At 36.7% G+C, this 15,157-nt stretch overlaps 1 protein-coding gene across 39 annotated transcripts in view; it reads left to right on the forward strand.

Annotated features, from left to right (window-relative positions):
* CLASP2 (cytoplasmic linker associated protein 2) overlaps positions 1–14,637 on the forward strand; it is a 207,596-nt gene extending 192,959 nt beyond the window's left edge. For 38 of the 39 annotated variants that reach the window (XM_036892293.2, XM_057491791.1, XM_036892338.2 and 35 more), the window contains 5 exons: positions 5,046–5,239; positions 5,727–5,855; positions 8,016–8,222; positions 8,759–8,875; positions 10,494–12,206. In XM_036892293.2, coding sequence (XP_036748188.2) covers positions 5,046–5,239; positions 5,727–5,855; positions 8,016–8,222; positions 8,759–8,875; positions 10,494–10,580 — 734 coding nt within the window. In that variant the 3' untranslated portion in view covers positions 10,581–12,206. Of the gene's footprint in view, positions 1–5,045; positions 5,240–5,726; positions 5,856–8,015; positions 8,223–8,758; positions 8,876–10,493; positions 12,207–13,784 lie in introns of those variants that run through there. The other variant, XM_057491788.1, reaches the window with a different exon arrangement.
* Positions 14,638–15,157: the final 520 nt, after the last annotated feature.

Here is a 15,157-nt window from a genome sequence, read left to right on the forward strand (position 1 = left end):
TTGGTTTGTTTTAATCTGTCACAAATAGCTGGCTGTGTCGCTGAACTAAAAGCATAATAGTGACTAAGTTAGACTGAAGATGGAGGATGAAAGTGTCCTTTGAGCCCTGTACAGTAGCAGCAGTTGGGCAAATTGAGACCAGCTTTAACAGCTTTAATTGTTTTTAAATTATGTATGCCCAGAGGTCACAGACTGGCAGGCCAGATTGGGTCTAGTGACATTTCTGACCTCAGTTGTGGTTATGTTACATAGGTATTTTTTAATTTTAAAATAATCAAAAGCTTACAATAAAAAGAACTTCTTTTCTTGGAGCATTGAGGTGTAAGTTGCCAAACTGATGCTCTATCACCCCAACTACTTTAGGATATGCTCTCTTTAAACAGCAAAGACATTCCCATACATAACTACCACACTTTCATCAAAACCAGGAAGCTGTCATGCGGGTGTTGACAGCTACCTGTCCTTAAACCACATGAGAGCTTTCTAAGTTGCCCACATAGTATCTTAGAGATAGAGCTGAGAATCTCACATTGCATTTAATCATCATGTCTATGTACTCTCCTCTAGTGTTCAGTCTTTCCTTGTCTCTCAGCACCCATGGCCCTTTTGAAGGTTAGAGACCTGTTATTTTGTAGCATTTCCCCATTTAGCTTTGTCTGATGTTTCCTGTGGTTGGATTCAGGTTCACGTTCAGGTACTCTTGGCTCCAGCATCACGGAACTGATAGTGCATTCTTCAACGGGACCCATGATTTCACTTTGCCCTATGGCTGGTGAAGTTACACTTTTTAATTAGTAAGTGTTTCATGGGGAACTATTTTAAAACTGTATCTTCTTCCTCATTAAACTTAAAATTTATTCATTAAAGAAATTAAATACTTATAATTGTATGGCTTCATGGTTTCTGATTGTATTCAATGGGTTATAATTTATAAATACCATTATTTATTTTGATGCTCAAATTGTCCTTGATTTGACCAGCAGGATCCCATTCAAGCTGGCTTTTGTGTCCTTCTGACTTGTTCCTATCCTTGTATTCTGACACAGCAAAATATACGGTCCCTGCTTTGATCCTGGAATCAGCCATTTCTCCAGGGATCATCCTGTTTTCTTTTAAAAGAAAATCATCTTCAAAGGCTAAAGTCTGGGCCTTAGGTGTATACTCACTGCTACTGAATTATCACTATTTCCCAGACTCCTTGGTGGCCAGACCTAGGGGGAGTGTGTGTGTGTGCGTATGTGTGTGTACACTATGATAAACATATTTACACGTATTTATTTCTATGACAAACTGGGAGTTTACACTAGTAACTTCATTTCCAATCTAGAACCAGGAGGTTAATTATAGTTTCTTCCCTTTTTCTGACACTAAGGAACCTGGCTTCTGTTTACTTATTTGATCAGTCCTCCTGTATGTAACCAGTTTTCCATACCCACTAGCATCACTTCCATGGCACAGATGTACTCCTCACCCTGTGAGCACTCTCATTCCACTTGTGCCCCTCATCCTCCTTGGGTTCTGACATCCAAGGCCATGGATGCCCTTCTAATTCTCCTTGGGTTCTGACAGGTCATACCTCGTCACCATTCCATGTGGACAGCCTTCTTTATTCTGCTGAAAATGTGTGTCCCCAGGCCTGGTCATTTGTAATTTTAGTGAATGGAAAATATCTTCATTTTATAAGGTTGGGGAATCATGTTTTTACCCACTTCTTAAGAGATTTAATATGTCACAAATACCACAAAACCAAAATTATGACAGCTTAGCAAGATTACTCCCTTACTGTTTAATTCTATTCTTTACTGAAGAATATGTATTTTCCATTTGTTAAAGGAAGACATCTTTGGAAATTATGTAACTGAATCCTAAACTGGGTAGAATATTTTTGAACTTGAGAACATTATTTCTTAACAGCATAATACTTGGTTGACTTCTGAAACTTAGGGCAGCCACTTTATGTTAAGTAGACACTTCTAGGAGATGGTTAGGCCCTCAGTTAAACCAAAATGGTAGCTGCTCTGACTTCATATAGCAATTATTTTCATTTATTGTATATTTTCATTTGACACAGGTAAGATTGTCGACATTATTTCATTGTGAACATTGATAACCTTATCCTTTCTAATTTATTGAATTCCATTGCTGTTTTGATTTTCCTTTCATGTCGACCCCCATGCAAAATTTCTTCTTTTTGTGTTTTTAAAATCTAAAACTTTTGGCAGGAGGTGATTATTTTGTTCAAGTCAGAATTTCTTTAAAAGGAAATCGTTTTAAAATCTGGAGATATACTATTAAGTATGTCTCTTAGATGTTTCTGTACATGTCACAGGCAGATAGACACATAATAAATTTATCAAAATTAACAAGTCAAAAAAGAACTCACTAATGTTTGCATCTAATCATGACGTTTGTAAAGTTTACCAGGAGCTGTAATATTCCAGAGTTCTACCTTTAGTGAGGACATTACTGTTATTCAAGGGAGACTCGTATCAAAGTTTGACAAGTTAAAAGAATATCCCATATTTTTTGACCACTGCAACAAAAATACTATCAGAATAGTCAGTATGCCAGTATTTGTCATGAGGACACAGGAAATTTAGTATTAGTGAGTTTATTGTACTCTGGGTCCTTACCATGACCCTAGCAGGTAGGTGCCATTTTCCTATTTTACTCATATAAGAAACTGTTTCTCCACAATAATTAAGAATGTGCCCCTGTCACACAAAGGGTAAGAGGCAGAGGTTTGGTGAGACTCGAGAGCCTGTTTGTTCTCTTTGCATATGACCACAGTGTGTCTCTGTGTGTCAGAAGATGAAATACAATTGATTACACTTTATCTTAATTAACTCAGGGCCTTAGATTTATATCATTTGTATGATAAAAATAGTTCAGTTTTGTAACATTTGTTCTCTTTGGCAGAAATTATTTTCCTGTCAGTCATCTGTCCAGACCATTCATTACAAGTCGAGTCATTCCTAATTATCTCTCAGAGTAATTACAAAACCTGTGTTTATAGAGAAGAGAACAAAGTTCCTCTGAGAAGCATTTTCTTGTGATTTCATTTTATTCAGCTGAAATAAAATACACTTATCAGAATGATACTCTGACATCTGTGAAAGTCTGATAACATAACCTTCCAGAAGTGTTTTTGTGGGGTTTATAGAGATGCATTTCTCCGGCTGCAGTAGTTGTTATAAAACCAGCAGTGTTGTTCTTGTTCGTCTACACAAATGAAATTATTATAAGACAATTTTTATTCTCCACATTAAGATCGTACCTTTGAACTCAGTTTCTCCTTTTCATGGTTTTGCTCTGCATTTTGCAGAGGTTCTTCTCAATCTTCCAAAGCCCTCATTTGGTTCCCCTCAGAGAGCATTCTTTCCATTCCTCAAGTATGTAAATTCAGTAATCCCATCCTGTGTTCTGTTTGAGTGTTTGGGTACCAGAGGTTCTAGTTCTGTGAAGGTTGTCACACAGCAGACTTCCTTTTTAATGGTCAGTGAATGTGATCATTGCATTTCTATTCAGTTTCCCTCCTTGTTGGAGTTAGTTTTATTCCAATAGAAGTCATCTGTTCTAGTGGCGTGTTGATTTCCTTTCCTCAGTTTTCTGATCCCCCTTAGCTAAACTGTAATTTGCCATTCCCTATTTGTAGTTGTGGGTTCCCTTAGACCTGTAGTGTCAGGCCGTGACATCCATCTCTGGATCACTGGCTCACCAGCTAACGGGGTGAGGCACAGTAGCTGCTGTTTTTATGGACCAATAGTGAGCCATCTGGCAAACTACAACCTCCAGGTTCATTTTTCAGAGGAGTCCTCATTCCTCTTGAGCCTTTGCTTTTGTAGGCAGCAGCTCTCTCCCAAACGCCAGATCCACAATCCGCCTCTGGACTATTAGGAACAGTGTAAATGGCAGCCCTTTTCATTTCCAAAAGGCTGGCACACTCATGCCAAATGGATTCCTAGAGAGTAATCGCTCCATGGCGTCAGCTGTCTTTACTGGAAATTGAGTGGGGGAGTGCTGCAGACTCAGGCACCATGCTCTGTAGGCGTTCTAGCCCAGAGGAGGTAGGGAGCTAACAGCACGAGCTCAAGCACCACCTGCCCAAGCCCCTCGGGGCCTGAACTCTTCATATATTTTTATCAAAAGAATTCAGAAAGGACTCTGATATTCTGTAATGTCTAATATGAACCTTTGGCAAATTTACCCATCTTTCCTTAAAAAAAGATTGAAAGCAACTATCTGATGGCTGGTGTTGAAAAATAAATAAAAAATGTCCTTTAACATTCATAAAATTCACAACTTCATAATTATAGTTTTTTTAAAAAGCAAAAGCAAATGAAAACTCTTTGATAATTATTAGACCCAGATCTTGATTCTGAAATTTAAAGGGAAATATATGAAGTATTTATTCTGCCTTTTCTATCAAACATTTCAGGATAATCAAAATAACTCAGTTGATAGAGTTGCTCTCTACAGAAAAATTCCAGCCCACTTTTAACTCCTAAGAAACGAATGGATTCGGCAACAATCAGTGGGTAAAACCATTAGTTAAAAGATTGATGGGGAAGTTTACAGTCGTGGGATTAACTTGTCACCACTTAAATCCAGTGATTATTGTTGTTACCACTAAAACTGGAGTGCCCAGACACTTTGAGCCTCCTGACATGAAGGAGGAATGCACAATGAAGTATGTAGGATGAAATGGTGTGTTTGGGTTTGCTAAAAATAATTCACAGCACAAAAGCGGGGAAGCAAAGATAGGAATGATAAAATCTTCGTAATCGTTAAAACTTGGTGATAGCTATATGAGGGTTCACTGTGCTACTTACTCTCTTGTGAATTTTTATTATAAAAAGTTTTAAAGTAACATTGATGTTTTGGGAATGACAGAATGGGAAAAAATTACTTAGTCATTTTTCTTTGGATTTTTAAATTTTCAACCAAGATGTGTGTGTTTCATAATGTTGTATGAAGTTGTCATCCCCGTACTTGGGAGAATTGACCTGTAAAGTTACAGAATTCATATCACATCCTTTTCGCAGACCTTTCCCTGGACCATTCTGACCTGGTTGCAGAGTTGCTGAAGGAGTTGTCTAACCACAACGAACGCGTAGAAGAAAGAAAAATGGCCCTCTGTGAACTCATGAAACTAACACAGGAAGAATCTTTCAGTATTTGGGATGAACACTTCAAAACAATATTGCTCTTATTGCTTGAAACCCTTGGGGATAAAGAGGTAAATGGTAGAATGTGTAAATACTAGCCGGTTTTTCCTGTCTTAGATTGCCTGTCATTTCCTGTTAATCAAGTGCTACACAGATTTGGAAATTGGGAAAATGAGTCTCTTCTGCTTTCTGCATGAAAATTTCATTATAAAATAATTTTTCTAAATCATACAGTTCAATGATTTTGAATAATTGACAATGTGGAAAATAAAAGGTTGCTGACAGAATTTTTAGAGGAGAGTACAGGTTTCTTGTATTTGTTCAGAAGTAAAACTTCCTTTTTAATAGAATAATGTTGGTTCTTGATTCCTCACTAATATAAGAAGTGTGATATAAGTTTTCAACTAGAGATATGAAGACTTCATTATACAACACATGCTCTATGCAGTTACCTCAGTCCACCCCCCATATTAAGACCTTTAAGTTCCAGAAGTGAGAAATATAGTAAGAATGTCTGCAACCCAAAATATTAAAAAATATTAAAATGTTTCTTCTTAGCCTACAATCAGGGCTTTGGCATTAAAAGTCTTAAGAGAAATTCTAAGGCATCAACCAGCAAGATTTAAAAACTATGCAGAACTGACTGTTATGAAAACATTGGAAGCTCATAAAGATCCTCATAAGGAGGTAAGTTACCTGACAGTTAAATGATTATTTTATTCTCAGTACTTCTAATATTATTGCTTGAAATATATCCTTATTTTCTTAATGAGTACTTACCTTGATGTTCAGGTAGTATCTGATCACAGTGCAAGCATACATATATACTCTTTTCTATTAAATGAGTTTCAGTGATATCATGGCCTTTCACTGAAAATAGCCCAGCTCTAAGAAATAATTTATCTGATTTCATTTTCTCCTTCATTTCACTTTTAGTTTTCTAGAGTACATCAGTCTTATCTTCACTTTCCATTTACCAATAAGAATTTGGTTTTTAAAAATAACAATGATTGAAGAAAAGAATCATTGTTATTTTAAAGTGGTTATCGTTGTTATTTTAAATTCCATAAAAGAGCTAGGTATTCATTAAAAGTTTAATAAAATAAGATGGCTTTCTTGAAAGAATCCTTTAAACCTGTCTCATCACTTTATCTTCATGATATCCCCCACAACTACCAATGACATTGATGGGATAACCATAAGGACTTTTCTTAAATCTCAGAAATAAATAAAAAGGGAATTTTCAAATAGGAATGTCAGTTTTATGAGAAAGTGCCAGAGCAGTAGCATTGTGTCTGTCATAGAACCAAGATATAAGCAAAAGACAAGGGAAAAAAGAAAAGTTACACAGCAGTGAGACACAATAGATTAAAGCTGAATGGAAGAGCTAGAACTGTAAAACTCTCAGAAGAAAACATTAGGTATAATTCTTTGTTTCCTTGGATTAGGTAGTAGTTTCTCAGATAAAACACCAAAAGCAGAAATAACAACAACAAAAAAGATAAATTGGACTTCATCATAATTAAAAGCTTTTGGGCTTCAAAGGACACTATCAAGAAAGTGAAAAAAACACCCACAGAATAGCAGAAAATGTTTGCAAATCATATGTCTGATAAGGGACTAACAACCATAATACATATAAAGAACTCTTAGAACTCAAAAACAAAGACAACCCAATTTAAAAATGGACAAAGAACTTGAATAGACATTTCTCCAAAGAAGATCTACAGATGGCCACTAGGCACATGAAAAAATGCCCAGTATTGTTATTACTCATAGGAAAATACAACTAAAACCACAGTGAGAAACCACTGCACACACACTGAGAAGAATAACAATATGAAATGTTGGTGAGGATGTGACGGAATTGAAACTTTCTGGGTAATTCACTTTTCAAAAGATATGACTGTGAATCTTATAAGAGAGTGAGTCATAATTTAAAATGTATTTGGATTTTTAATTTTCTTAATTCCAACTAATGTACAGAAGGGGTATATTAGTAGCCACTCACTGAATGTTTAAAAAAACTAGCTAATATTTGTAATTTAGTTATCTACGTTCTGACCCAAATAAGGCCTGTAGCATCCCTGTTTTCACAAAAGATAAAACTGGCATTCCTAAGTTATTACATCTGGAATTAGCCCTGAGTCTTCTGACTTCCAATGTATTTCCTACCATACCTTTCTGAGCACCTCTCACAGATTGAGATCATAGGTGAGACACTGCCAAAGTAGCATCAAAAGCAATAATTTTTACATGTTTACAAAACCTTCTTTGAAGATGACAGATTCTAGTAAGAAAGACAACCACTTCTCTTCATTGCAAAACTAGTGTCTGCCCTCCCCAAACCCCATACAGAAAGAAAATCATTATGAACAGAAGGGGGAATAGCAGAGTAACTTGCTAACATATTAATGAAATGACTTTTATCTTGCTTTGTAATGATGTGATTTAAAGGGCACCAGATGAGGGTACTGATAACAAGCAGGTCTCTGCATAGCTGATGGAGAGGACTCCATTCACATTATGGTCTAACTAAATAGAGCCTCCACTCCCCAGCACAGCTAGACCACAGTATGATTTAAAAGTCACTTTAATCAACATTAAGGTGAAACAAAAGAAGAGTAATATAATAAAAAGCCCCATGTGTCCATCTTCTAACTTCGCAGTTCCTGACCTTGTGCCAATCCTGTTTTACCGTACCCTCACTTTTTATGTTTGTTTATGGTAGTATTTTCCAATCAAATCCCAGATATTGTGTCCTGTTACATATGTCATCAAGTTTTTACTTCCAGAGCATAGTGTAGTATTTTAAACATTACTTCCCAGCTGTTGCCTCTGTTTCAGGTGGTGAGGTCTGCTGAGGAAGCTGCCTCGGTGCTGGCTACTTCCATCAGCCCAGAGCAGTGTGTCAAAGTGCTTTGTCCCATCATCCAGACCGCAGACTACCCGATTAACCTGGCCGCAATCAAGATGCAAACAAAGGTGATAGAGAGGGTGTCCAAGGAGACCCTTCATCTGCTTTTGCCAGAGATTATGCCAGGCTTAATACAGGTAAGCAACAAAGTTTGGAAGAGTGAGCCCTGAGGTGTTGGCAGGTGTCACCTTAGGCACCTTTCAGGCAACACCAATAGCATGAAGAAGCCTTCCTGCTATCTTGGATGTTCAGAGTAAAGACTTTCCATAACTGGCTCTGTGTGCGTGCATGTGGGGAGGTGGGGGGACGTCAATAAAGTTTACCACTTAGACATTTTTAGCCGTTTTTAAGTGTGCAGTTTAGTGGTATTAAATACATTCATAATATTGTGTGAACTTCACCACTATCCATTTCCAGAACTTTTACATCATTCCAAACAGAAACCCTGTACCCCTTAACTAATAACCCTCTATTCACCCCACCCGGTGGAGGTGCTGGTGGGGAGGTGGAGGAACAAAGGGCATGTCTCTGCCTGCAAAAGGTGAAAAGTTAACGTCGGTCAGTGAATGTGCCGTGGTGCACTTGAGATGTCACCTCCGGGTTACATCCTCTCTCTGTCGGAATGGTACTTCTCTCAGATCCCAGGGGTGTTAACAACGACTCTTCTCCGTAGGGTTACGATAACTCCGAGAGCAGTGTTCGGAAAGCGTGTGTCTTCTGCCTGGTGGCCGTCCATGCAGTAATTGGTGATGAACTAAAACCACACCTCAGTCAGCTCACCGGCAGTAAAGTAAGTGGTGCTGCTTCATTCTAAGGATGGCGGCCACAGCACAGCCCTCACAATGTAGTTCCATGTGTGCTAAGGGTAAATTTGTCATTTGGCTTTGAGCAGACATCTTCCTTCTCCACCACTACATACATTTTAGCTGTTTCCACTTTCACATCTGTTAGTCAGGTGAAGTCAGCAATTTGGTAGATTGCTGGGGAAGAAAAAACTACAACTTCTGGTTTTTACCACAGCCAAGTGACTCCTTTCCTACTGTCTCCCAAATCCTTACCCCAAGGACTATTTAAGAATAAATAGACGATATATATTCATGGATTAGACATGTCTCCCAAAATATGGAACACTTGAACATTTTGAAGTTTTTCCCTATGAACTATGATAATCAATATTTGTTCCCCTTAAGACTTAAAAAAATAAATAAGTCCTGCTTTCCTCATTTCTTTGATATATCAAAACCTTGAAATTTATTGTAAGAGGTGAGGATAGACTATGACTAAAGAATTATAGCTTAAGAACCAGTGAGCAGGAAACAGTCACCTTCATTCAAAGAGTTTCCCCAAATCCTAATGATTATAAAGGAAAGAAACTCAGATATGCACCTTACATTATATACCTATTTAAGTTAGAGGTAGATTAAAGCAGAGGTTCTTAACCCTTCGGGGTTACAGAACAGTTTGAAATTAAAGTTGTATCCCAAGAGAAATACATACATACCAAAAATTTTATGCATAGTTGCAGAGGAATCAGTGAGCCTCTGAATCCTATGAACTAGGATTTAAAAACCCTTGGATCAAAGAGTTAATGTTAAAAAAAAATAACTTTAAAGAACAAAGTGGTCTTCAAAGAAAAATATCCCAGCTTTTGTGATAAGCTCAGATTAGTCCTGATAATCCGGAGTTGTCTGTAGAAGAATTAAAATTCAGCACTTTATCAGAATACTAGGCAGCCAATAGTAATGTTGCATTTGAAGACAGTAGCTCAGTGGGAAAAATATTTGGAAATGACATTAGATGAATAAGTAGAACACAGAACCATATATACATTGATTAGAAACTTAATGAAAACATGATCTCATCTAGTAAGGACTGCAAAATGGCACAGAGAAATCAAGAACATTCTGGTGAGGAGCACAATGGCATAGTTACCTAAGACTTTGGGTCCTGAAACTCAAGTGCCTGATTTCCTGTCCTGGCCCACTTCTTACCTGTGCCCCTGTGACTATAGGCAGTTACTTACACATTCTGTATCTTGATTTCCTCATCTATAAAATGTTGTGAAGATAAAAAGAGGTAACAAAGAACAGTTGGTATATTGTATAGCACATAGTGCTCAAATTTTTGTCATTGTCTTAGTGGTGATTTCTTTTTCTAAGTTTAAGTTTTATGTTATCACTGAAGCATTTTTTGAAAAGGCTTGCTAGAATCAATCATGAACAAACTGAAACTTTAAAATTGTTTTGTAATTCTTAATTATCAACCATAACTTGGGCAGTATAATGGCCCCTCAGTCTACAATCTTGTCTTTTAAAGCTCACATGAATGTATACAGTTTTGTTAAAGAGCAACTTACTATCATTTAGAGCAGCCTGCTCAAGTGACATTTGTTTGCCTTGAATCTGCAGATGAAGCTACTGAATCTTTACATCAAACGGGCACAGACAGGTTCTGGAGGGGGTGACCCCACCACGGACGTTTCTGGACAAAGTTAGTAAAGCTTCCCGCAGTGAACCAGGTATCTCAGAGAAGGGGCGGACAGACCACCCTCATCAATGAAAGGAAATTTCCAAATACACCTTTTGGAACTTAACCATTGTTGCCCAATTTTAGTTTTTTGTTTCGTTTTGTATTTTATGTAACAGAGGGCTATCCTCAGTCTGCATGTAACTTTCATGATAGTTATTCCAAATTCAAGAAGAAGCAGTATTAACATCAGTTGATCAATACAAAGTAATTTTTAATCTAATTCATCATTTCATGTTTGTACTTCTTTGTCTTCTCATAACCTTTGCCAGTGTTATGATTGTATACATTTTTTTAAATGCTGGTTAAACAGGAATGCTTAAAGCTTTAAAAGTTTAACAGTCTAAAACATTTTTTTTGCTTTTATTCAAATGCAGAATATTTTTATTGCTACTTCAAGTTTTGTTCTGTATCATGTCCTATGCTAGAAATACTGACATGATGTGAAACTAAGCAAGACTAATGTGAACTCCAGCTGAACTCCATTGGTGTGATGATGATACATGTCATTAATTGCAACTTCTTTGGGGTGATCAATAGCTGAAAACTAAGACCTCAAGGAGGGTGTTACGGAGTCAGCCAGTTCTGTAAAACTGATGTTGTTTGTTGGTTATTGATCTTGCCATCGTTATTTAAAACCATGTCCCCTCTGTGATCCCTTAAGAAAGCTGCACCAAATCATCTGTCTGTTTTCTTGATACTTATTAAAATAGAAGGTTTCATTGCAGGGTTTTTGGTTTGTTTATCTTTGTTGTGAATGATGCTTTTTTATTTATTAATATCAAATTCACTTTTGAATAAACGTGATAATGGAAACAGACAAAAAAAAATCAAGTGCATGTGTGTCCTTGACTGTCCTCTGTTTCTCATTTAATAAGCAACCTATTGAGACATGGGAGTCGACCAGCACCATTTCTTTAAATGGTGAAGCCTGGTTTCCTTTCACCATGAAATTGTCTTACTTGAAAACGCTGATCCTGATGAGGGAGAAGATGGTGCCAAGGCTATTATCTTTGTAAAACGGGCTCAGATTCTCTACCTCTTCAGGGCTAATGCTGTTACCTGAGCTGCTGCCCATAGCATCTTTTGGAAAACTACTTAAAGGGTGATTTTCTGTTACTTTCTAACAATTTTTTTTTAATCACCTTTTGCTACACCTATTCTTTCATGTGCAGCCAACTTTGAAAAATTACCAGTTTTGGTGAAAAGCAAATTAGGTAATTGGGAACCAGGATACTGATTTCTCATCTTGACTTTTTTTTTAATGTTAACATAAAGTGAATTTGACTGGAAAGGCAAATAGCTATTAGGGTAGCAATTTGCCATTGTTACAGAGTTCTCTGTACTTTGTTTAACTGAAAGAAAATGTAGAAATGTATGTAAAGAATTTAAGACAAGAGTACTGAATGGATGATTTGTCATAGGCTTTTACCTTCCTTTGTTTCTGTTCTAGCAGCAGGAAATGTGTCCACTCCCCTTTACCTGTAACAATTTTGTTTTCTACTGTTAATTACATTGTGTATTTATAGTTCTATGCTTACTGTTGTGCATATACTGGCAATAAAACTGTACATAACATTACTTGAAAAAGTTAATGTATGTCAGTTGTTTTTCTGTCTCACTGTTTGACAAGTCACTTATAACTAAGTTTTTTTTTTTTAATCTTTAGAAGATCCTGTACCAATGATATTCTCATGAATTTTGTAAGCACATCTGAGGGAAAAGATTTATCAGGAGTAACAATTACAATCAAATGTATATAGCTGTGTATATATGTGTGTATTATATCTTTAAGAAGAAAAGGCATTTTAAACATTGAGGTCTTCTCGGTAGTGTTTTATGTTCCATGACCTTCGGTATGTTTTATCATCATTTGGAATCTAAATATTGATTTAATTTTGAACTCCTCTTTAAGGTCCTGCTTCAGCTACTGTTGGTAACTAAATAGAGTAATGTAAATGAATAATAACTCTACTTGAAAACTTAGATCAAGCCCTTGACATCTCAAGACAGGCAACTCAAGAAATGAATGAACTGACCAACAAGAGTATGGTTTAATGTGACTAAATGACAGCTACCATATAAAAACATGAAAAAAAGTCATTTTTACAATTATGTAATTTCAGTAAAGACCATAAAAAAGTTATTATTGACTCTACTTGACTATACAGATCACTATATTTAATTACCTTAATTTGCTCATTCCAGAATCATATTTAGATGTCAACTATTAAAAAATGGTGATAAAAAGCTACTGGTTGGGGCTCTCTTGTCCCCTCCTGGCATGAGCCAGGAGCTCTATTCTCTCACTTTATTTCTAAATAAAAGCCTGTACCTTGCTCTCCTTAAAAAAAAAAAAAAAGCTACTGGTTAAGTTTTTTCTTTCTGCTTTTCTCCCCTAAGCTAACTATCAGTGTCATTCATTTACTGCACTGCTCAGAACTAATGAAAAGCATATAATTCCAGATTATAAAACATATTTGTTTCCTGCAGGTTTTCAAAATCTATAATAGACTTCTGACATTTTCATGTAAGATATAATTTGAACCTGAGGCTTCAGATGTGAAGTAAATTTGATGTTTTCATTCATACTTCAGTCTTACAAACTTCAGGTCAAAATGACTTTTCATCAAGTTGTGTAATAAAAGACTAGAATCTTATAGGGCCAGATCTCTTTGTAAATTCAAGTGTATCTCATTAATTTGGAATAACATCTGCAGTAAATAGAAATGAGGATTAGTATATTGTTCCATCATAGATGAGGTGTTTTTACTTTGATGTCTTTGCTTCCTGTTTTGTTTCAGTTCATTTTATTGCAGTTAATCAATGTAGTTTTATAGCTGTGCAAAAGGAAAGTCTAGAATTGAGCTTAAAAAGAAACTAATTAGTTAAAAGGTTATCCATCTCTATTGTAGAATATTTGGAAAATAACGAAAAACTGAAGAAGAAAAGATTTCCTCTAATAGCACCACTTGAGGATCTGTGTTGCTATTTTGTGGCGTACCAAGACAGTGAATTTGATTTAATACTGAAAATTGTAAGGGAACATAAAATTTTGTTAACCGAAGAATAACAAGATTACAATTAGCTAATGTTCTGAATGCATCTGTTCTTCTAGTCATGTACTGAACAGCACATTAGAATATATTGATCCTTTCTTTGTTTTTCTGTAGGTGACTTCTGATGGCGGAAGTATTCCATTGTATGTGTGAAGCATAATCCTGGATTGTTGATCTTCATGAATATTCTTATATAACAAATAGCTTCTGCATCTTGGCACATCTCCAGTTATCTCATACAAGGCAATTTTATAGATGGCTTTTAATATGATACTGCTAAATATAGAAAGACATTGCTTATTTAAAAGATATACTAGTTACTGAAATCACTGGGTTTAAATTATAATTTAGAATACAAAAGGAAAATAAAATAAGGCATCTATGTATCAGAATTTTATTATTTCAAATTTACCTACATTCATCCACATGATAACTGATTTCCTGCCTTCAAGGAGACAGGGAAGAGCAAATAAATACAATCTAGTACAGTTAGTGCTTTATCAGAAAGTCACACAGGGTAGTGATGGGATCAGTGATGGGATCTGGGGGTTGGGGTTGAAGACACAAAGAAGGTGTGATGGAAGGCTTCCTAGAAGAGGTGACGCTTAAACTTAGCCAAAGAACTGAATGGGCCTGAAACTCATTTAGGTTTTAGTATAGGGAAAGCAGAGGGAAGCAAAATAGCAAGGCAGCAATGTACGGGAACAAGAAGCACTAGGGCATGTCACTGGAACTTTCTTAGCCTTGATTTCTTTTGGTAAATACAAAAGTCAGTTGGGAAAAACAGTATTACAACTTTGTAACATGATTATAATTAGCATCACAGATACTTGGATTTTAACGCATTCTTCAGAGGTGAGGTGTTTTCAAGCTACAGTTTTTACAGATCAGTCTATGAATCTGGTTCTGACTGCCTTTCTTTACTTATTAAATTTGAGCACCTGCTGTGCATCTGACACCCCTAAAATCTGTCTCCTGTAAATATGTAGTTGCAGATCTGGTAATGAAAGAAACACTTTAATGTGCTTCTTAGAAATAGGATCGGCACAGGAGGGGCCAGCCTGTGACCATGGTCAGAAGGGGCCAGAGGTGCTGCTGCTTGCAGACCATCCCCACCAGTGGGCGCTGGTTAGCCCCAGTCTCCCAGGGCTCTCCCAGTGACATCACACTCAGGGCAGCAGTTTTCCCCCTAAAAAGGTGTAAATATGTTACCGGAAGTGAGTGCACAAAGAGATTGCCTGACAATTAGTTTTGGTAGCTTGAGTCTAAAGCCAAATTAACATTCTTATCCAAGTTTGATAAGAGGTCAGAGGACTTAGAATCAGAGTTTAATTCCTTCAGCAAAGCAAGAAGCATGCCCTTTCTCCATCCTCCTAAAACAGTGGTTCTCAGCTGGGGTGATTTTGCCCACTGGAGGACATCTGACAGTATCTGGGGACATACTTGGTTGTCACAACTTGGTAGGTGGGCCCCTGACATCCAGTGGG

This window comes from Manis pentadactyla, chromosome 14 (genome assembly GCF_030020395.1).
Source record: "Manis pentadactyla isolate mManPen7 chromosome 14, mManPen7.hap1, whole genome shotgun sequence".
Classification (NCBI taxonomy): Eukaryota; Metazoa; Chordata; class Mammalia; order Pholidota; family Manidae; genus Manis; species Manis pentadactyla.